The 16,897-nt window shown below is 45.4% G+C and overlaps 1 protein-coding gene across 4 annotated transcripts in view; it reads left to right on the forward strand.

The window, feature by feature from the left end:
* Positions 1–16,897, forward strand: part of EYA2 (EYA transcriptional coactivator and phosphatase 2) — a 342,073-nt gene that overhangs the window by 145,598 nt on the left and 179,578 nt on the right. For all 4 annotated transcript variants that reach the window (XM_064382489.1, XM_064382490.1, XM_012467361.3 and 1 more), the window contains exons 3-5: positions 1,338–1,383; positions 5,564–5,706; positions 16,592–16,708. In XM_064382489.1, the coding sequence (XP_064238559.1) occupies positions 1,338–1,383; positions 5,564–5,706; positions 16,592–16,708 (306 nt within the window). The remainder of the gene's footprint in view (positions 1–1,337; positions 1,384–5,563; positions 5,707–16,591; positions 16,709–16,897) is intronic.

Here is a 16,897-nt window from a genome sequence, read left to right on the forward strand (position 1 = left end):
CCTGGGTGAGTTACTTAAGTTCTCTGTGCCTACAGCTGTTCATCTGAGGATGAGAATAGAACCTTTCTCATAGGGTGGTTATGAGGATTAAAATAATTAATCCAGGTAAAGTATTTAGAAGAGCTTGGCACGTGACAAGCCCTGGGCAAATGATGTCTATCAGCATCATCTCATGTAATCCTTTCCTGTCCTTGCAAGATAAGTATTTTCATCCCATTGCACAGTGGGGAGCTCTGAGGCCAAGAGATCTAGTCAACCTGCCTGAAGTCTCCTTGCTAGGAAGTGGCAGAGTTGGAAGTGCCCATTGGTCTCCTGAGCCTCCAGCGCAGAGACTGAGACAGGCTCAGAGCTCCGTGGTCTCAGGGCACAAGGATGACCAGCCACTGCCCTACAGAACAGGGAGTGGGCATTGGCCGGTTGATGCTGTTGCCATCAGTAGACACATTATCTGGAATTTGTCCAGGACTCTGCAGTGAGGACATTGAGTTGCTTTGTTCAAGATGACGGAGCACAAAAATGCTTCCCAGTGAACTGTCCCTATGTAAAATGTTCCTCTGGCAAACGTCTCTCCCAGCTTAACTCTGTCACCTCTTTGTCACCCCCTGCATATTGCCTCCCATCGATGATTGGACATTCCGTGCCAAGTGATTCGGTGTAAGGTACTTGCATCAGGAGCTCAGGCCTCATCCATCTCTCTGCTCTACCACCCTAGATGGAGCTTAGGAGATGATCCAAGAGGTTGCTTTCCCTAAAGTGTTGGGGCCAGCCCCACCTGCACCCCATAGACTGGAAGTGAGGAAACAGGGGAAGAACATCAAAGCAGTGTTATTAGAAGAAGGGAAATGGATGTTGGATGAGCAAAGCCAACCGTGTCTGCCATTCTGGAGTTCTTGGGGGTTGCCTTTGAGACAGGGAAGGGAGTGGTTTTCCACCCAGAAGTGGAAATGGCACCAGCTTGATTCACTTCCCAGCTGTGCTGCTGCCCAGTCATGTGGCCTGGCTCCAGCACGTCCTTTCTGTCTCTCTGGCCTCAGTTTCTCCATCTGTGCAATGGATGGAGAAATGGACTTTACTCTGACGTTTCAAGATGCTATGGATTCTTTGTATGTCATTTTTCCTTAAGTACCCAGAGACGAAGCACACCCAGAAAGGGCTCTGAACCCCTCAAGAAGAAGAATGATGAGATGTGGCACCTCAGATAAGCGTCTGTGGTGGAGAAAGCCCCGGACAGCACCCCTTCAAGTCTGCTCCTGCTTAAGTGGTGTCTGAAGTCACTATTTCTGCAGAACATCACCCTAATCACTAAAACTCTTGCAATTTTTCTTTTTCTCCTCCAGGCATCACCAAATCAGCCCCCCTGAGAGTGTTCCAGCTCTTCTCAAGGTGAGTACCATTCACTTGTCCACTGCTCACATGCCCTCCTTTTCTTCTCTCTTGGAAGGTAGAGGTTAAGAGATAGGGCTCTGGAGCCAGACTCCATGGATAGGAATCCCAGCTCCAGCACTTACTAACTGAGTGAGCTTGAGTAAGCCTCTCCACCTCCCTGGGCCTGAGTCTTCCCATCTGGGAGAGGGAAGGGAGACATTCATGCTGCCTGCCCCCAGGAAATGAGAAAAAGCAGGTAAAACATGCTTAGAATGGGGCCTGGAGCAGAGTGTCCTGCGAGACTTAGCTATTATTTTCTTCTTTCTTCTCGTCATTTTTTTAAAATTCTTTTCTTTCTCTCCTTCCTCTCCTTTCCCATGCATAGGGAATTTCTCAATTTCTCCCTCCCTTTTCCCCGTCTTTCTCTTTTCTTTCCTTTCCCTTCTTTTCAGTCTCCCTTCTTTCTTTCATTTCTCTCTCCCTTTTTCTCTTTCCCTTCCTCTCTTCCCTACCCTTTTCTCTTCCACCCTTTTCTCTCCACCTCTCTCTCCCTTTTTCCCTCCCTCCTTTAATCATTTCTTTTTTTTATTTTAAGTTCCAGGATACATGTGCAGGTCATGCAGGTTTGTTACTTAGGTAAACATGTGCCATGGTGGTTTGTTACACCTATCAACCCATCACCTAGGTATTAAGCTCGGCATGCATTAGCTATTCTTCCTAATGCTCTCCCACCCCTCTGCCCTCCCCCTACAGGCCCCAGAGTGTGTCGTACCCCTCCCTGTGTCCATGTGTTCTCATTGTTCAGCTCCCACTTATAGGTGAGAACATGCGGTGTTTGGTTTTCTGTTCCTGCGTTAGTTTGCTGAGGATAAGGGCTTCCAGCTTCATCTGTATCCCTGCAAAGGACATGATCTTGTTCCTTTTTATGGTTGCAGAATATTCCATGGTGTATATGAACCACATTTTCTTTGTTCAGTCTATCATTGATGGGCATTTGGGTTGATTCCATGTCTTTGCTATGGTAAATTGTGCTGCAGTGAACATATGCATGCACGTGTCCTTTCTTCCTCCTCTGCCATTCACACGTCACTCCTCAGTGCCTAGCCCCACACTTAGCCCTGGAAACTCAGAGACAGATGAGACACAGTCTCTGCCCTTGGAGAGCTAGTCTAGTAGGTGAGATAAACCAGTAAATCAGAGATCTCAAGCTGGCACTATAAATGCTCCACCACAGGCACATGCTGGGGCAGTGGGAGCTCAGTGCTGGATCGGTATGCCCAGAGCCGTCTGGGTGCTGCCCTTGGAAGCAGCCATCCTGAGCCCACTGCCGTGTGCCATGCCCCTCAGGCTAGGTGGTAAGTTCCTCAGCATCTTGAAATATCCCTTCCTCTCCAACGTTGGAGCAGCTGTTTATAAGGAAGACATTTTCTGAACCTTCCTTTCCCTCCAGATGGTTGGGGAATATTAGTAGCAACCGAGGGCTGTTAAATCTACCTTTTTTAAGCCCTCAGAGTTAGAAAGCGCCACCATCCTCTCTCTGGCTTTTAACTTTAGCCCCTGTTTAATCTGAGCCACTTGAATGGTTTTGATGGAAGCAGGAGTTGGTTGTCTTGGGTCTGCACCTTCTGTTTCTCTTCTAAGAAAGGGTATGAATTGGGAACATTTTCAAATCAGGTTCTCTCTGCAGGTTGCATGCTTCTCAGGTGCCCCACAGAGCTGAAATACTGATGGATGAGACACCTTCCAGAATCGGGGCTGACATCTCCAGCTCAGATGAGTTCCTTATGCATTTTGCAACAGGTTTCCCCAGATAAGCCTTTATCATGGCAGTAGTCAAAAAGAAAGAAGGGCATGGGAACGTCGGTTTATAATTCCATACACTTTTGCATTCACCTGCTATGAGGCCTCAGATGGAGGAGGAACTCTGGAAGCAAACAGTCTTTAACAAAAGTGATATAACGTAACCAAAATGGAATCAGATAACAGATTGGGGAATCTCATCCACATTTAGCTGTACACTTAACCCGGTTACGATAGTTAGAAACATGATGTCAAGTTGTGGTGTCTGGGGGTGGGTGGCATAGTGGAGGGGTTAAGGGTGTGGCCTCTGGAGCCAGGGTTCAACTTCTCTATCAGCTGTGTGCTTGTGGCGTGTTATTAAGTCTCTCTCTGCCTCTGTTTTCTTACCTGTAAAATGGGGATAGAAACAGAAATTACTTCCAAGGCTTGTCACAGTTGTGGTGGAATTTAAATGAGCCAATTTACATGAAGTAAATAGGAAAGTGCCTGGCACGTAGGCATGAGAATTAAATACATTTACCGCTAAGGGAAGTGGGCCTCGTAGGGATTGTTGCAGACAGGGTGTGATTCAGTCTCAAGAGGTGGCTGCTGCTCAAATCCAGCTGATAGCACCACACAGGAGTGCAGATCCAGGCACACGGAAGCACCTGCTTTTCAGGAGAAGGGAGACAAAGCCAGCGTGTGTGTGTGTGTGCGCGCGTGCGTGTGCGTGCACGTGCCTGCATGTGTGTGCATGTATGCATATAACCTCCTGGTTTTCAAATATTAGCAACAATTTCAAATTAGGAAAAAAATAACCTCTCTGGCCAAATAAATTATATCCATGGATCTGTGAACTGAATGTGGCCCCTGAGCCACTGTTTTGCTTCCTTTGTGTTAGAACAACTCACTTTGACTTTATTTATTGCTACCTGCAGGGCTGAATGAATCCCAGTGCTGTGAGAAATAGCAGATTCATGGTTCCAAGCATGAGCTCTGGAGTCAGACTCCTGAGTTTAAGCTCTAGATTTACCACTTTCTAGCTGTGTTTTCAGCTCTCTGAGTTTTAGTTTCCTCATCTCTAAACCAGGAGGTATAAGAGCCTCCACCCCAGAGATTTGATACGAGCATCTGTGAGATACAACGTACATACCAGGTGCATGTGACACAATTCCCAACCCAGAGTAAAAAACAGAATGCTGGCCAGGCACAGTGGCTCATGCCTATAATCCCAGCAGTTTGGGAGGCCAAGGTGAGAGGATCACAAGGTCAGGAGTTCGAGACCAGCCTGGCCAACATGGTGAAACCCCGTCTCTTCCCTAAATACAAAAAATTAGCCGAGCAGGGTGACAGGTACCTGTAATCCCAGCTACTCGTGAGGCTGAGGCAGGAGAATCGCTTGAAAACCAGAAGGCAGAGGTTGCAGTAAGCCAAGATCACACCACTGCACTCCAGCCTGGGCAACAAGAGTGAAAAACTCTGTCCAAAAAAAAACCACACACACACACACAATGTTGTACAAATATCGTCAGTAAGAAGCCCTCTACATCCTAGTCCATTACAGAACCTGTTGTTCTCCATGGAGTAGAGAATCTGTTTATGGTCTTTGGTTGCAAGCAACAGAAATCAACTCCGGTTAAGTCTAAAAGAACTTTTGGGAGAATATCTGGAGTAGCTCACAACATAAATGAAATAATCAGACCTTGAGAGGGATTAAGAATAAGACAGATTCTGGGATTCGAGCAATATGCAGGATTTAAATTCCCAGGACAGAGTCTGATTGGATGATCTTGCATTATGTGCCCACCCCTTAGCTAAGAGCAAGACATCTTGATTCGAAGCCCTATTAAAGCTGCAGTCAATTGAGAAGGTATCTGAATTAGGACAATCAGGGTAGGATAGGCTATGCTACAGTAATCAGTAGACCTTGACATCTCAGTGGCTTCACACAACGAAGGTTTGTTTCTTACTCACATAAAGTCCAGTGTAGATGGGGTGAAACCCTCCAGGGCAGCTCTCCTCCACAAGCTGACTCAGAGATCCAGGGTGTTTCCATATTACAGCTCTGCCAGCTCAACCTGTGCCCTCCACGGTTGCCATCAAAAAAAGGAGAAAGGACAGGAGGGTTGCAGGGAATGTGTTTATTGGCCAGGCCTATGAGTGGCTTACAGCATACCTTCTTATGTTCTATTGGGCTGAACCCAGTCACATGGCTGAATCTGACTGCGCAGGAGGCAGAAAATGTAATCTTCCTGCTTCCCAGGAAGAGGAAAAGGAAATGGAATTTGGTGAACATGTACGTTGTCTCTGCTCTGGAAAGAGTAAATCCTCAAAGAAAAATGGTGGTGTTCATATCAAGACAAGGAAGAAGGGTTGCCAGACTGGGCTTGGAGATTTAATCTTCTTTCTTTCCACACAGATCTTGCCCACGTGTCCTCCCCAGCCAGCCTTCCACAGCCATGGCAGCCTACGGCCAGACACAGTACAGTGCGGGGATCCAGCAGGCTGCCCCCTATACAGCGTACCCACCTCCAGCACAAGCCTATGGAATCCCTTCCTATAGTGAGTACCAAACAACACTTACTCTCCTCCTCGGGTCCCCAAATCACAGTCCTGGTTCTGCACTATTGTCTCAGCTAAACGTGGATTTATAAACACAACCAACCTGATTTTGGATTACAGATAAAGGTAAAGGAGTAACACTTTAAACATGGTTCAAATTCTATAGACTACAATATCAAGACCTCTTTCGATGGCAAGAATTGGAAATTGAACCCAAGCTGGTTTAGGGAAAATCAGAACTGAATGATTTCCATACAGAGAGATCTGTGGATACAACTGTCATCGGGTATGGCTGGACCTAGGTGCTAAAATGTCATCACAAGGAGTAAGTCTCTTTCCATCTTCAGATGCTCCCAGTAAGTTCTCCCTGCTTGGTGGCAAAGATGGTGCCTGTCCACTCAAGGTTTGCATCTTTTTAGCTCTGCATGCCCAGTGGAAGGAGAGCTCATTTTTCCCAGGAGTTCCATATTGGCGCTCATTGGCCCAAGTTGGGCCATGTGACAATGCTCATAGCAAGCCAAGGAGAACAAGGTGATGGAGATAAGGAAACTGAAGCCTATGGATTATCTATGAAGGAGGGTGGTTTTCTTAAAGGAAAACAATGGTAGCATCAGAAGAAGGAGAAATGAATGTGGTGGGGGACAGGGCAAAAACAGCAGACCTCCCGCCCTTGACTGTCCACATCTTACTGCTAAGAAATGAAGACTTGTGAACCTGGCTCACCGCCCATGCCCACCTGCCCTTGCCTCTGACCTTTGAGTCATGCAATTCCCTCCCCTCCTAACTGATATATTAACCAAAGCCCTTTTAGTAGCAAGTGACAAATCCCAAGCTAATCAGCTGGAGGAAACAAGAGAGTTTATTGCCTATGTAGCTGGAAAATCCTAGGGCACTGACTTCAAGCAGGCTTGGGTCCAGGTCCTCAAGGGATAATATCAGGACTTAGCCTCTGCTTCCCTTTCTGTGGGTCTCTGGGTCAGGCAGGCTCTCCCACTGTGGTGGCAAAGACAGCCCTGGCAGTTTCAGGCTGCAGCACCCCCCAAAAAGAGAGCCCCTCCTGTCCAGGACTTCTTGCAGAGTCCCAGGAATTTCTCTACTGGACTCCCACATCCATCCAAGAAGATACGTGCTGTGGGTGACCATACTTGGCCACATGTCCACCTGCAGGACCAGGGGTCAGGTCAGCCTTACCCAAAACAACTGATCTGAAGGTGAGAAAGTGGTGGTTCACAAAGGAGGAAGGAGGAAGAAACTACAGGTGGCCACTCCACATGACTTTACAGCACACCCAAATCTGGGCCCTCCAGTGGAAAGGACATAGGGTTGGTGGACAGGGACCTGCCTGCCTGACTCCACTGCCCCTGACTCTCCAGGCCTCAGTTGCCTCAACTGTAAAATTAATATGCTTATCTCATCTTCCTTGAATTGAGTGCAGAGGCTGATTCTTATATTTCTTTCCTCCCTCCTCTTCCTTCATACCCTGTTTGTTCATTCATTCATTCATTCATTCAACATCATGTGTGAGGCAAACAGTGGTCAACAAAGCGGAACGGGCCCTGTCTTCATGGAGCTTACAGTCTAAAACCGATGATCGGGCAGCACTGGGTACACAAGACCTCTACAGACATTTCCTTTTAGCCTTAGTTTGCTACAGTCTTCACCCAGCCCGTGTTACTCCCTTGAATTATCTCTACCTGTTCCATGAAGACATTTGAGTTTGGAAACTCTGGCCTACAGTTAGAAAAATTTTTTTTTTAATTTTCTTTTTTGAGGTAGCATCTCACTCTGCTACCCAGGCCAAAGTGCAATGACACCATCACAGCTCATTGCAACTTCAACATAACAGGGTCAAGCGATCCTCCCACCTCAGCCTCCCAAATAACTGGAACTACAGGTGTGCACCACTGCACCCTGCTGATTTTTTGTAGAGGTGGGATTTGGTCATGTTGGCCAAACGGGTCTCGAACTCCTGGCCTCAAGTGATCCACCACCTTGGCCTCCCAAGGTGCTGGGATTACAGGCAGGAGCCACTGTACCTGGCCCCAAATTTTTAAATCTGTATATGTAATTTCAAATTATAATGCATGGCATAAAGAAAGCAAAGACTTGTTTTAGGTTCTAGGGCCGGGAAAGGCCTTTTAAATAAGAAGCGAATTCAGCTGAGAACGGAGAGATAGCCGTGTGCAGGCGCAGACAGGAGAGCATCCAGGCAGAGGGGCAGCCCCTGGGAACGGGAAGGAACTTGGCAATTCTGAGAAGACCAATGGCTGGAGTGGGATGGGAGATGAGGTGAGGTGGGCAGGACCTCTGAGGCCCAGGACAGATTTGGGGTTCTGTTCCAGGTGAGACTGGAAACCACTAGAGGGTTTATAAGCAGTGGGTAATAGGACACAATTTAGGTGGGTTGGTTTTTTTTTTCATTTTATTCTTATTTTTATTATTTTTAGAGACAGGATCTGACTCTGTCTTCCAGGCTGGAGTGACATGGAGCAATCACAGCTCACTATACCCTCTACTTCGCAGGCTCAAGGAATCTTCCTGCCTCACCCTCCTGAGTAGCTGGGACTACAAGCATGCACTACCTCCCCTGGCTAATTTTTTTAAATTTTTTGTAGAGACAGGGGGTCTCACTTTGTTGCCTAGGCTGGTCTTAAACTCCTGCCCTCAAGCAGTCCTCCTATCTCTGCCTCCCAAAGTGCTGCAATGACAGGCATGAGCCACTGTGCCCAACCTAGGTTTTAAAGATCACACTGGCTGCTGTGGTGAGGCTAGCTCAGATGGAATCAGGAAGAGAAGAAGGAAGGCCTATTGGGAGACAGATAAAGCCTGGAGCAGGAAATGTTGGAGGCATGGGGCAAGGCCATGGCCCCGGACAGACAGATGTAGACAGAATCAAGAGCAACTCTAGAGGCGGAATTGACATGTGCTGTCGAGGCATCAGGCCAGGCTTAGTGACAGTCACCATCATTGACTTCCTGTCACTCACATTGGTTTGTACCCACTAATTCCTTTAATCCCCACCTCAACCATGTGAGGAAGGTCACCTCATTATCTTCCCTTGAGCGATAAAGAAACAGAGTCTCAGAGAGGTTAAATAACTTACCCAAGGTCACCCAGCTGGTTGGTGGCAGAGGTGGAATTAAGCCCAGGCAGCCTGGCTCCAGACCCCAAGCCCGCACCCGCGGGGCTCCGCCGCCTGGGTATGCATTCTGTAAATCCCAGGGATTACCTATGACAGACCTTGACCAACAGGTGTGGCCATCTTTTCTAACTTTCTTCCCCTCCTGTGCTAGAAGGCTTAGAATACAATCACACATAAGTTATCCCACTTGGCTGACAGCCAAGAAAAATGAAGCCATATTCTTTTTCACATAAAAGAGAAAACTAGCCCTGTTCCCAGACAAAACATGCATAAGATGGAAGTTAATTTGGTGCAAAGTTATTTTACTGTCTCAGTTACTTTTGGAGCTCTGTTCCTGGATGATACAGTGTACATGATAAGAGCGCATATCCTGGAATTCTGCTCCCCGGATTCACATCCCACCCCTGCCTGTTGCTGGCTGCAAGACCCTGAGGGAGCAGTCTCCCCTTCCTAAGCCTCAGTTTTCACATTCATACAGTGGGAGTAATACTAAGTCTGCCCCTCTCATGGTTGCTGGGAGGATTAAATGAGATCATCTACACCAGGGGTTGGCTAATTTCTTCTGTAAAGGCCCAGGTCGTAAATATTTTCTACTTTGTGATCCATGTGGTCTTTATCACCACTACTCAGCTCTGACATTGTGGCATGAAACCAGCCAGACCATATGTAAACTAATGGGTGTGTCTGTGTTTCAATAAAACTTTATTTACACAAACAGGCAGTGGGCCAGATTTGGCCCATGATCCTGATCTAGATGAAGGGCTTCCTCACCAGGGCCCAGCCCAAGAGAAATGCTCAACAAATGTCACCTGTCCCAATAGAAGCCAGGCTGACACACACACACACACACACACACACACACACACACACACACACACACACAGAATGTCCATGTTACTGAACAATAACAGGTGGATGAAAAGCCATTTCCCTTTACATCTGCCTGTGCCTGAGCAAGCCGTGTTTGCTCATCGTCTGGACATACCTTGTTGAATCTTGTCAGGAAACTTTTTTCATTGCTCCTTGGCAAATAGCACTGTTTACTTTGTTTAAATAGCTGCAGGAAATAACACAATTGAGCAAACTAGAGACAAGGACAGTCAGAGTACTGAGTATTTTTTTTCAATTTATTATGCAATATTAAAGACAGGCATAATAGAGTAATGCTACAGACACCTGTGAGCTGACCATTCAATTTAGAAAATAAAGGGAGGTAGCCTTCCTTTCCTCTCAAAGATTCCTGGGCCTCCAAATTTCATGTTTATCATTCCCCTACATTTCTTTGTATAGAAGGGATCAGCAAACTTTTTCTGTAAAGAGCCACATAGTAAATGTTTTTGTCTTAGCAGACGACAAAGTCTCTATTTCAACCACTCAGCTCTGCCACTGTAGCGTGAAAGCAGCCATAAGACAAAGCATAAACGAATGGGCATGTCTGTTTTTCAATAAAACTTTATTTATAAAATGAACAGAGGATCACATTTGGCCTATGGGCTTGAGTTTGCTGACCGTTAGAGTATTTTAAGCATGCTTTAAAACTTTACATGCATTGTATCTTTAGTACACATTCTTTTGCAACTTGCTTTTTCCACCCAGCATTATGTCTGTAAAATGTATCCATATTCATACAAGTAGCTGTAGTTCATTCATTTTTCACTACTGTATAATACTCCACTACTTGACTGTACCATAATTTATTTACCCATTCTTTAGATAGTCTTTTAGGGCTTCATTTGTTTCCCATTACATAGGATGCTGCAATCAGCATCTTTGTGCATTTCTGAGGGTGGAAACCTATGAGAGGAATTTCTGGGTCATGGGGTATATGCATTCTTCACTATCCTGGATAATGGTAAAGAATTTTTGTCATCTTGGCTGTGTAAAAAGCCACTCTAGAACTTAGTGGCCTAAAACAACACTGACGTATTATTTCTGTGGGCTGGCCTGGTGGGCCTGCTGCTGGTCTCCCACAGTCCCCCTTATGCTGCTGTGCTCGGCCAGCAGGTGGGCTGGGGCTGCCTAGATGACACAGTGAGGCCTCTCTCTCATGTGGCCCTTCCTTCTGGATTTGCTTAGGTTCTAAGAGGCTGAAGATAGAAGCTTCAAGGCTTCTGGGTGCTGAATCTCCAGAACTACTGGGCATGATGGCGCATACATGGTCCCAGCTACTAGAGAGGCTGAGGTGGGAGGATCACTTGAGCCTGGGAGTTCGAAGCTGCAGTGAGCCACGAGCGTGCCACTGTACTCCACCCTGGGCGACAGAGTGAAATCCTGTCTCAAAAAAAAAAAACAACAGTAGTTACATATTTATTTTAATATGCATTTTATATCTATACATGTGTGTATACAAATATAGATATACCTACATAAATATACATACATACATATGCATACAAATATATATATTATATGGAACCTGTGACTTCTTGGTCATTATTGCTTAAGGCAAGCAAATAACTTTAAAATCGAGTTGATTTTTTTTTTTTTTTTTTTGAGATGCAGTCTCACTCTGTCACCCAGGCTGGAGTGCAGTGGCATGATCTCTGCTCACTGTAACCTCTGCCTCTCACGTTCAAGCGATTCTCCTGCCTCAGCCTCCCAAATAGCTGGAATTACAGATGTGCACCACCACACCTGGCTCATTTTTTGTATTTTTAGTAGAGACAGGGTTTCACCATGTTTTCCAGGCTGATCTTGAACTCCTGACCTCAAATAATCTGCCTGCCTCAGCCTCCCAAAGTGCTGGGATTATAGGCATGCACCACCATGCCTGGCCTGATGTTTAAAAATACATGAAAGGAATCATTACATGGATGGTGCTGGGATATGGAAAACCAAGCAAGTGGTGTACAACATTGGAGACAGGGAAGCACTAATCTGGTCCAAAACCCTCATGGTAGTCATGAGAAAACAGAGGTTTGGAAAGCAGGGGACACCTACTTCAGTGATATCACAGAGCCAGGACAGTAAACAAGGACTCTGGGTTGTGCCACGTGCCATGAGCTGATCCAGAATTCACATCACCGAGCACCTGCTCAGGGTGCTGTTAATATTTTAAACACGAGTCATCTTCTGTCTCTCCTCTGCTCAGAGCCCTCCGGGGCCCCTCTCAGGATGGAAGCCAAAGGTTTTCCACTACAGTAGCTTTGCCCGGTCTCCACCTTGATGATATTTCTGACCTCATCAATCACCCTCTCCCCAACCCTCACTCCACTCCAGCCACACTGGCTTTCTTGCTGTTTACTCATCCAACATACCAACTATGCTCCTGCCTCAGGGTCTTTGCACATGCTGTTCCCCCTGCCTGGACAGGTATTCCTCCAGGTGTCCATAAGTTTTGCTCCCTTGCTTCCTTCAAGTCTTTGTTCAAATGTCTCTTCCTCCATGGGACCTCTTCCTCCTCCTCCATGGCACCTTTCTGGATCACTCTGTTTGGAATTTCAATTCCCAACTCCCCTTAGCCAACTTTGCTACCTCCTTCCCCGCTTCGTTCTTCTTTTTAGCACCATAAGACTCTAAATGGAGCCAGAAAAAATTAATCATGTTTAGAAGATTGTGTTAGTGTGAGGTTCACAGATAGGAGGGAAAAGTGTGTGCCAGTGAGTGTGCCGGGGAGTCTGGGAGCCAATCATGCTCTCTCTTGTGTTACCCAAAAAATATTTTGTGTGCTTCTCCTCAACTATGTGTTTTACTTACTTTTCTACTGTCATCCTCCTCTCACTAGCATGTAAGCTCCAACCACTCAGTATCTCCAGCATCAAGATCTGTGTCTCCTGTGTCTCAGCAAGTGCTGAGCTAATAGTTGTGGAATGAGTGAATGAATCCTTATTGGCTCTGTGTTGTCGATGCCCTCTCTGAAATCCACACACTCACTTCGGTGCATCCATGAGCGGAAGCCAGATGAACTTGCAGGTAGTTCACGAGCACCTTTCAGAAGCCTCTTTCTCTTTGCTGTGAAGATATTCATCAGAGATGCCTGGAAAGCAGGAGGCCTGATGAGATCAATCTGTCCCTGGGCCAAACCATGACCAGATTTTTTTTAACACAATCTTTTAGCACAGTGTTGCTCCATTTGGTTTAAACGACCAGTTTTGGGGTTTGTGCTTTTTAATTTCCATTCCACCACGGGCTGATACTTCAGTAAAATAAAATGAATTGCTAGAAAAATCCAATTAAAATTTTTTTATTTATTTATTTTGAGATGAAGTCTTGCTCTGTAGCCGAGGCTGGACTGCAGTGATGTGATCTCAGCTCACTGCAACCTCCACCTCCTGGTTGTAAGCGATTCTCGTGCCTCAGCCTCCTGAGTAGCTGGAATTACAGGTATGCACCACCACACCCAGTTAATTTTTGTATTTTTAGTAGACATGGGGTTTCATCATGTTGTTGGCCAGGCTGGTCTCAAACTCCTGACCTCAAGTGATCCACCGCCTTAGCCTCCCAAAGTGCTGGGATTACAGGTGTGAGCCGCCATATCCAGCCAAATTAAAATTATTTTAAACACAAGTCTAGAGAAACAGCCTTCGATGTCAGAGCAATCCCAAGTTGCTGCAAAAGTTTCTGGATGTTTACTTCTCAGTGCCTGACTCTTTCTTTCTGAACTTGTAACTGATGCATGGACCACAGTCTGGACAGCAGACCTACGGGACTAAGTCCCTCATGTGCCTTTGCCATTTTCATATTCTCTTCTCTTTCTCATAGATTAGAATTTTATGATCCAACCCCTTCAGCAAACAAAAGAAGAGGTGAAAAACTTCATTTTCTTTTCTTTCATAGTTGTTCACTCACCAGTTTTTGAGCACCTACTATGTGCCAGACAGGGAGCCACATATGGGGAGACTACAGTGTACAAGAGGGACCCAGCCCCGCCCTCCTGGAGCCCCCAGCCTAAACAGAGAGCAGAGGTTCAACAGTGAACTCGGATGAGTGCCAAGCAGGAGGACTTCATGCTACTCAGGGCTGACTTGGGTCATAGAAGGCTTTTCTAGGGAAACAATATTTGCCTGGTAGAGAAGAGGGAGGTGTGAGTTCCAGGCAGAGGAAGCAACATATGCAAAGGCTTTGAGTCCAAAGACTGTTGCAGTTTGTTTGTATCTATTTAAAATGGACAGTGTAGGTACCCTTAGATGCAGCAATTTCTGTCTTATATAAGACAGAAAGACAAGCACTCTGAGATTGCTTGAGGAAGTATGTACGTTTCATCTTGGGTTGTGATGGTAAAAACCGGAATCAACTTGGAGTTCATCATCAGGGGACTGGCTGAACAACCAGTGATAGTTCCAACTTTGGCTTTCCATCCCGTCACTAAAACAAACAGAGTGTCTGAGCATATGGCTTAAGCAGAGTGAGCGAAGGAGCCCAGGAAAGGCAGTGACGTTGAAGGGGTGGGCAGAGCCCACGTAGGGTCACTGCAGAGTTTCGATTTTGCTTTAGGTACACAGGGAGGCAGACTGTACTCAGTGCAATGTTAACTACTCCTAGTGGACTGAGCAAAAAGAAGGTGCTGTGTAAATATTGCTTGTGGCTGTCATCATTGTTGTTACTGAAGTCTGGCGCCATCAATAGTATAAACCCCTTCACACCAGTATTGAGAAGTGTGAAGATAAGGAACCTTGACTTCAGAGTTACCTGCCAATTGCAAGACCTCAAGCAGATGGATTGGCAGTCTCAATTCCCACATCTTTAAAATGAGGGAAGTAATATTGCCTGTTTTGTGGGATTGATGTGAGTGTTAATTACTTCATTCAGAGCTTTTATATGTTCATTCTTTTCTTTTACTTTAATTTCCTAAAAACTCATCGTTTCATAAGAAAGGAGACCTCCAACCTGGGGTTGCAGGAGAAACTTTCCAGGTCACCAAGCAATGAAGCAAACCATCTAGGACTCCAGCCCAGATCTCCTGACTCAGAATCTGTCTGCCTTTACCTTACTAAGCATTCTCTTATTTTGTGGGGTTGACAGGATGAGGAGGGAATTTCAATAAAGAAACCATCAACAGAACTGGAAATGTTCTTGAAAGAAATGAAATTTTAAACAGCAGTGAGTTACTGTTTTATACCTGTAAGATAGACAGAGATAAGCAATGTTGGATAACACATTGGATGCGATTGTGGAGAAGCAGGGCGCACTCAGTGCTTGCAGAGAATGTCCACCCACGATCTAGGGAGCATCATTCAGCAGCATCCAAGAAAATTTAAGATGCTTTTGCCCCTGGACTCAGCAACTCCAACCACTGGGTACTTACCTAAAAGACAGACTTGCACATGTGCACAAAAATGTGTGTGTGTGTGTGTCTGTGTTTACTATAAGCTAATGCAAATACATATGTATATGCATATAGATACATCTATATGTTGAATATATTTTCTGCATGTATATCTGTGTGTATGTATACACATTTGTTGCATGTGTGTGTGTTGTGTATTTGTTGCTGCTTAAATTACAGTCATAAAATCTCACAGCCACCCAAAAGTTAATGAATAGGAAGCTGGTTAAATTATGGGGAAACCACACATTAGAATGTCACACAGCCATAAATACAAAATAAGGAAGAACTTTATAAGCTCATGGAGAATGATCATTATCACATATTGTGAAGCAGCAAAAGAAAAAAGAAAATGTAGAACAGAATTTGTTGAATACTCCTATTTATTTTTAAGAGATGGAATAGATACATACATTACATATGTATATTATATACATAAGTTTGTCTATGCACAGAACCTGTCTGGAAGTGAACTGTGTTACATAAAGCTGATAATGGTCATTGCCTGTAGGCAGAAGACCTGAGAGGTCAGGGATAGGAAGAGACACTTCGCTCTACGCCTTTCGTACTATTGGAATTTTCCACAATGCATCCATTACATTTTCAATAAAAATTAAGTGAATGAGCTGATGATGATTAGTGTCTCCCCTTCAAAACAGTCCCTTTCTCAGCCAATTGTTCATAGAATTAGTACCTATGCTTTAGGTAAGCATGCTGAGTTTGGCTGAAGCAGAAGGCAGATTTGTAACTGTGGCCTTGGGATACACAGGTTTCCCTGTGAGAAGATTGGAAAATGTGTCTTACAGTTAAGTGACATCATCTTTGCAGAGGAAGGGTGGTTCATTTCACACCTTTGCCCAAAATCCTAATGGACATTTAAGCCACACACGGCACTACTCAGTGGCAAAGTGGGCTGCAGGTTTGCCTACCTACCAAGCTGGCAGCTAGCATGAAGCTGGCGGCATGTAAAAATATGAGACCTTCGTGGCCTGCTTTTCCCTTCTCCACTTTTGATAGTGTCCTAGGATGTACAAAAAAAAAAAAAAACAATCACAACTGCAGTGAGAAAATAGTACCTTAAAACCAGCCTCAAAGTCATGCAGATAGAACGGAATCTATGATGACCTGGGAAACGTGAATTGTGGAGCCCACAGGGGCAGCTTGTGATTACATACAATGCAGACATGGTGTTACTAGACCATCTTGTTATTCAAAAAGAAGCCATAAGTCCAGATTTTTGTGTACAGAATATCCTGACTTTCAAACAACATCAACTAATTTAGTTTTTCTTAAAAATATGCAGGCCAAGTAAAATATGTCTGTAGGCTAACTTTGGCTGACAAACCACCAGTTTGCAACTCCTCATTTGGAAGCTGATAAAATTGCATGCTGTCTTGACCCAATAGCATTTTTGTGCATGACAAGGACACATCCTAATCATGTGTCCTTGGTGCTTTTTGTCTCCTCTTCCTTCAAAGGCATCAAGACAGAAGACAGCTTGAACCATTCCCCTGGTCAGAGTGGATTCCTCAGCTATGGCTCCAGCTTCAGCACCCCACCCACTGGACAGAGCCCATACACCTACCAGATGCACGGTCAGTGTGGCGCTTGGCCCCTCCCTGCCCGTCTCTAAGGCACCACCTAAGTTGGGTGTCCATTCATTCATTCACTCATTCAGCAGATTTATTGAGCACCTACTATGTGCCAGGCTCTATCTCAAGTAGTGGGAGAAATAGATACAAGATCTGCTTTCATGGTCATTATCTGGCAGTGGGGAAAGACTA

This window comes from Aotus nancymaae, unplaced genomic scaffold, assembly GCF_030222135.1.
Source record: "Aotus nancymaae isolate 86718 unplaced genomic scaffold, 86718_ANA_hifiasm-v0.15.2.pri h1tg000029l, whole genome shotgun sequence".
NCBI lineage: Eukaryota > Metazoa > Chordata > Mammalia > Primates > Aotidae > Aotus > Aotus nancymaae.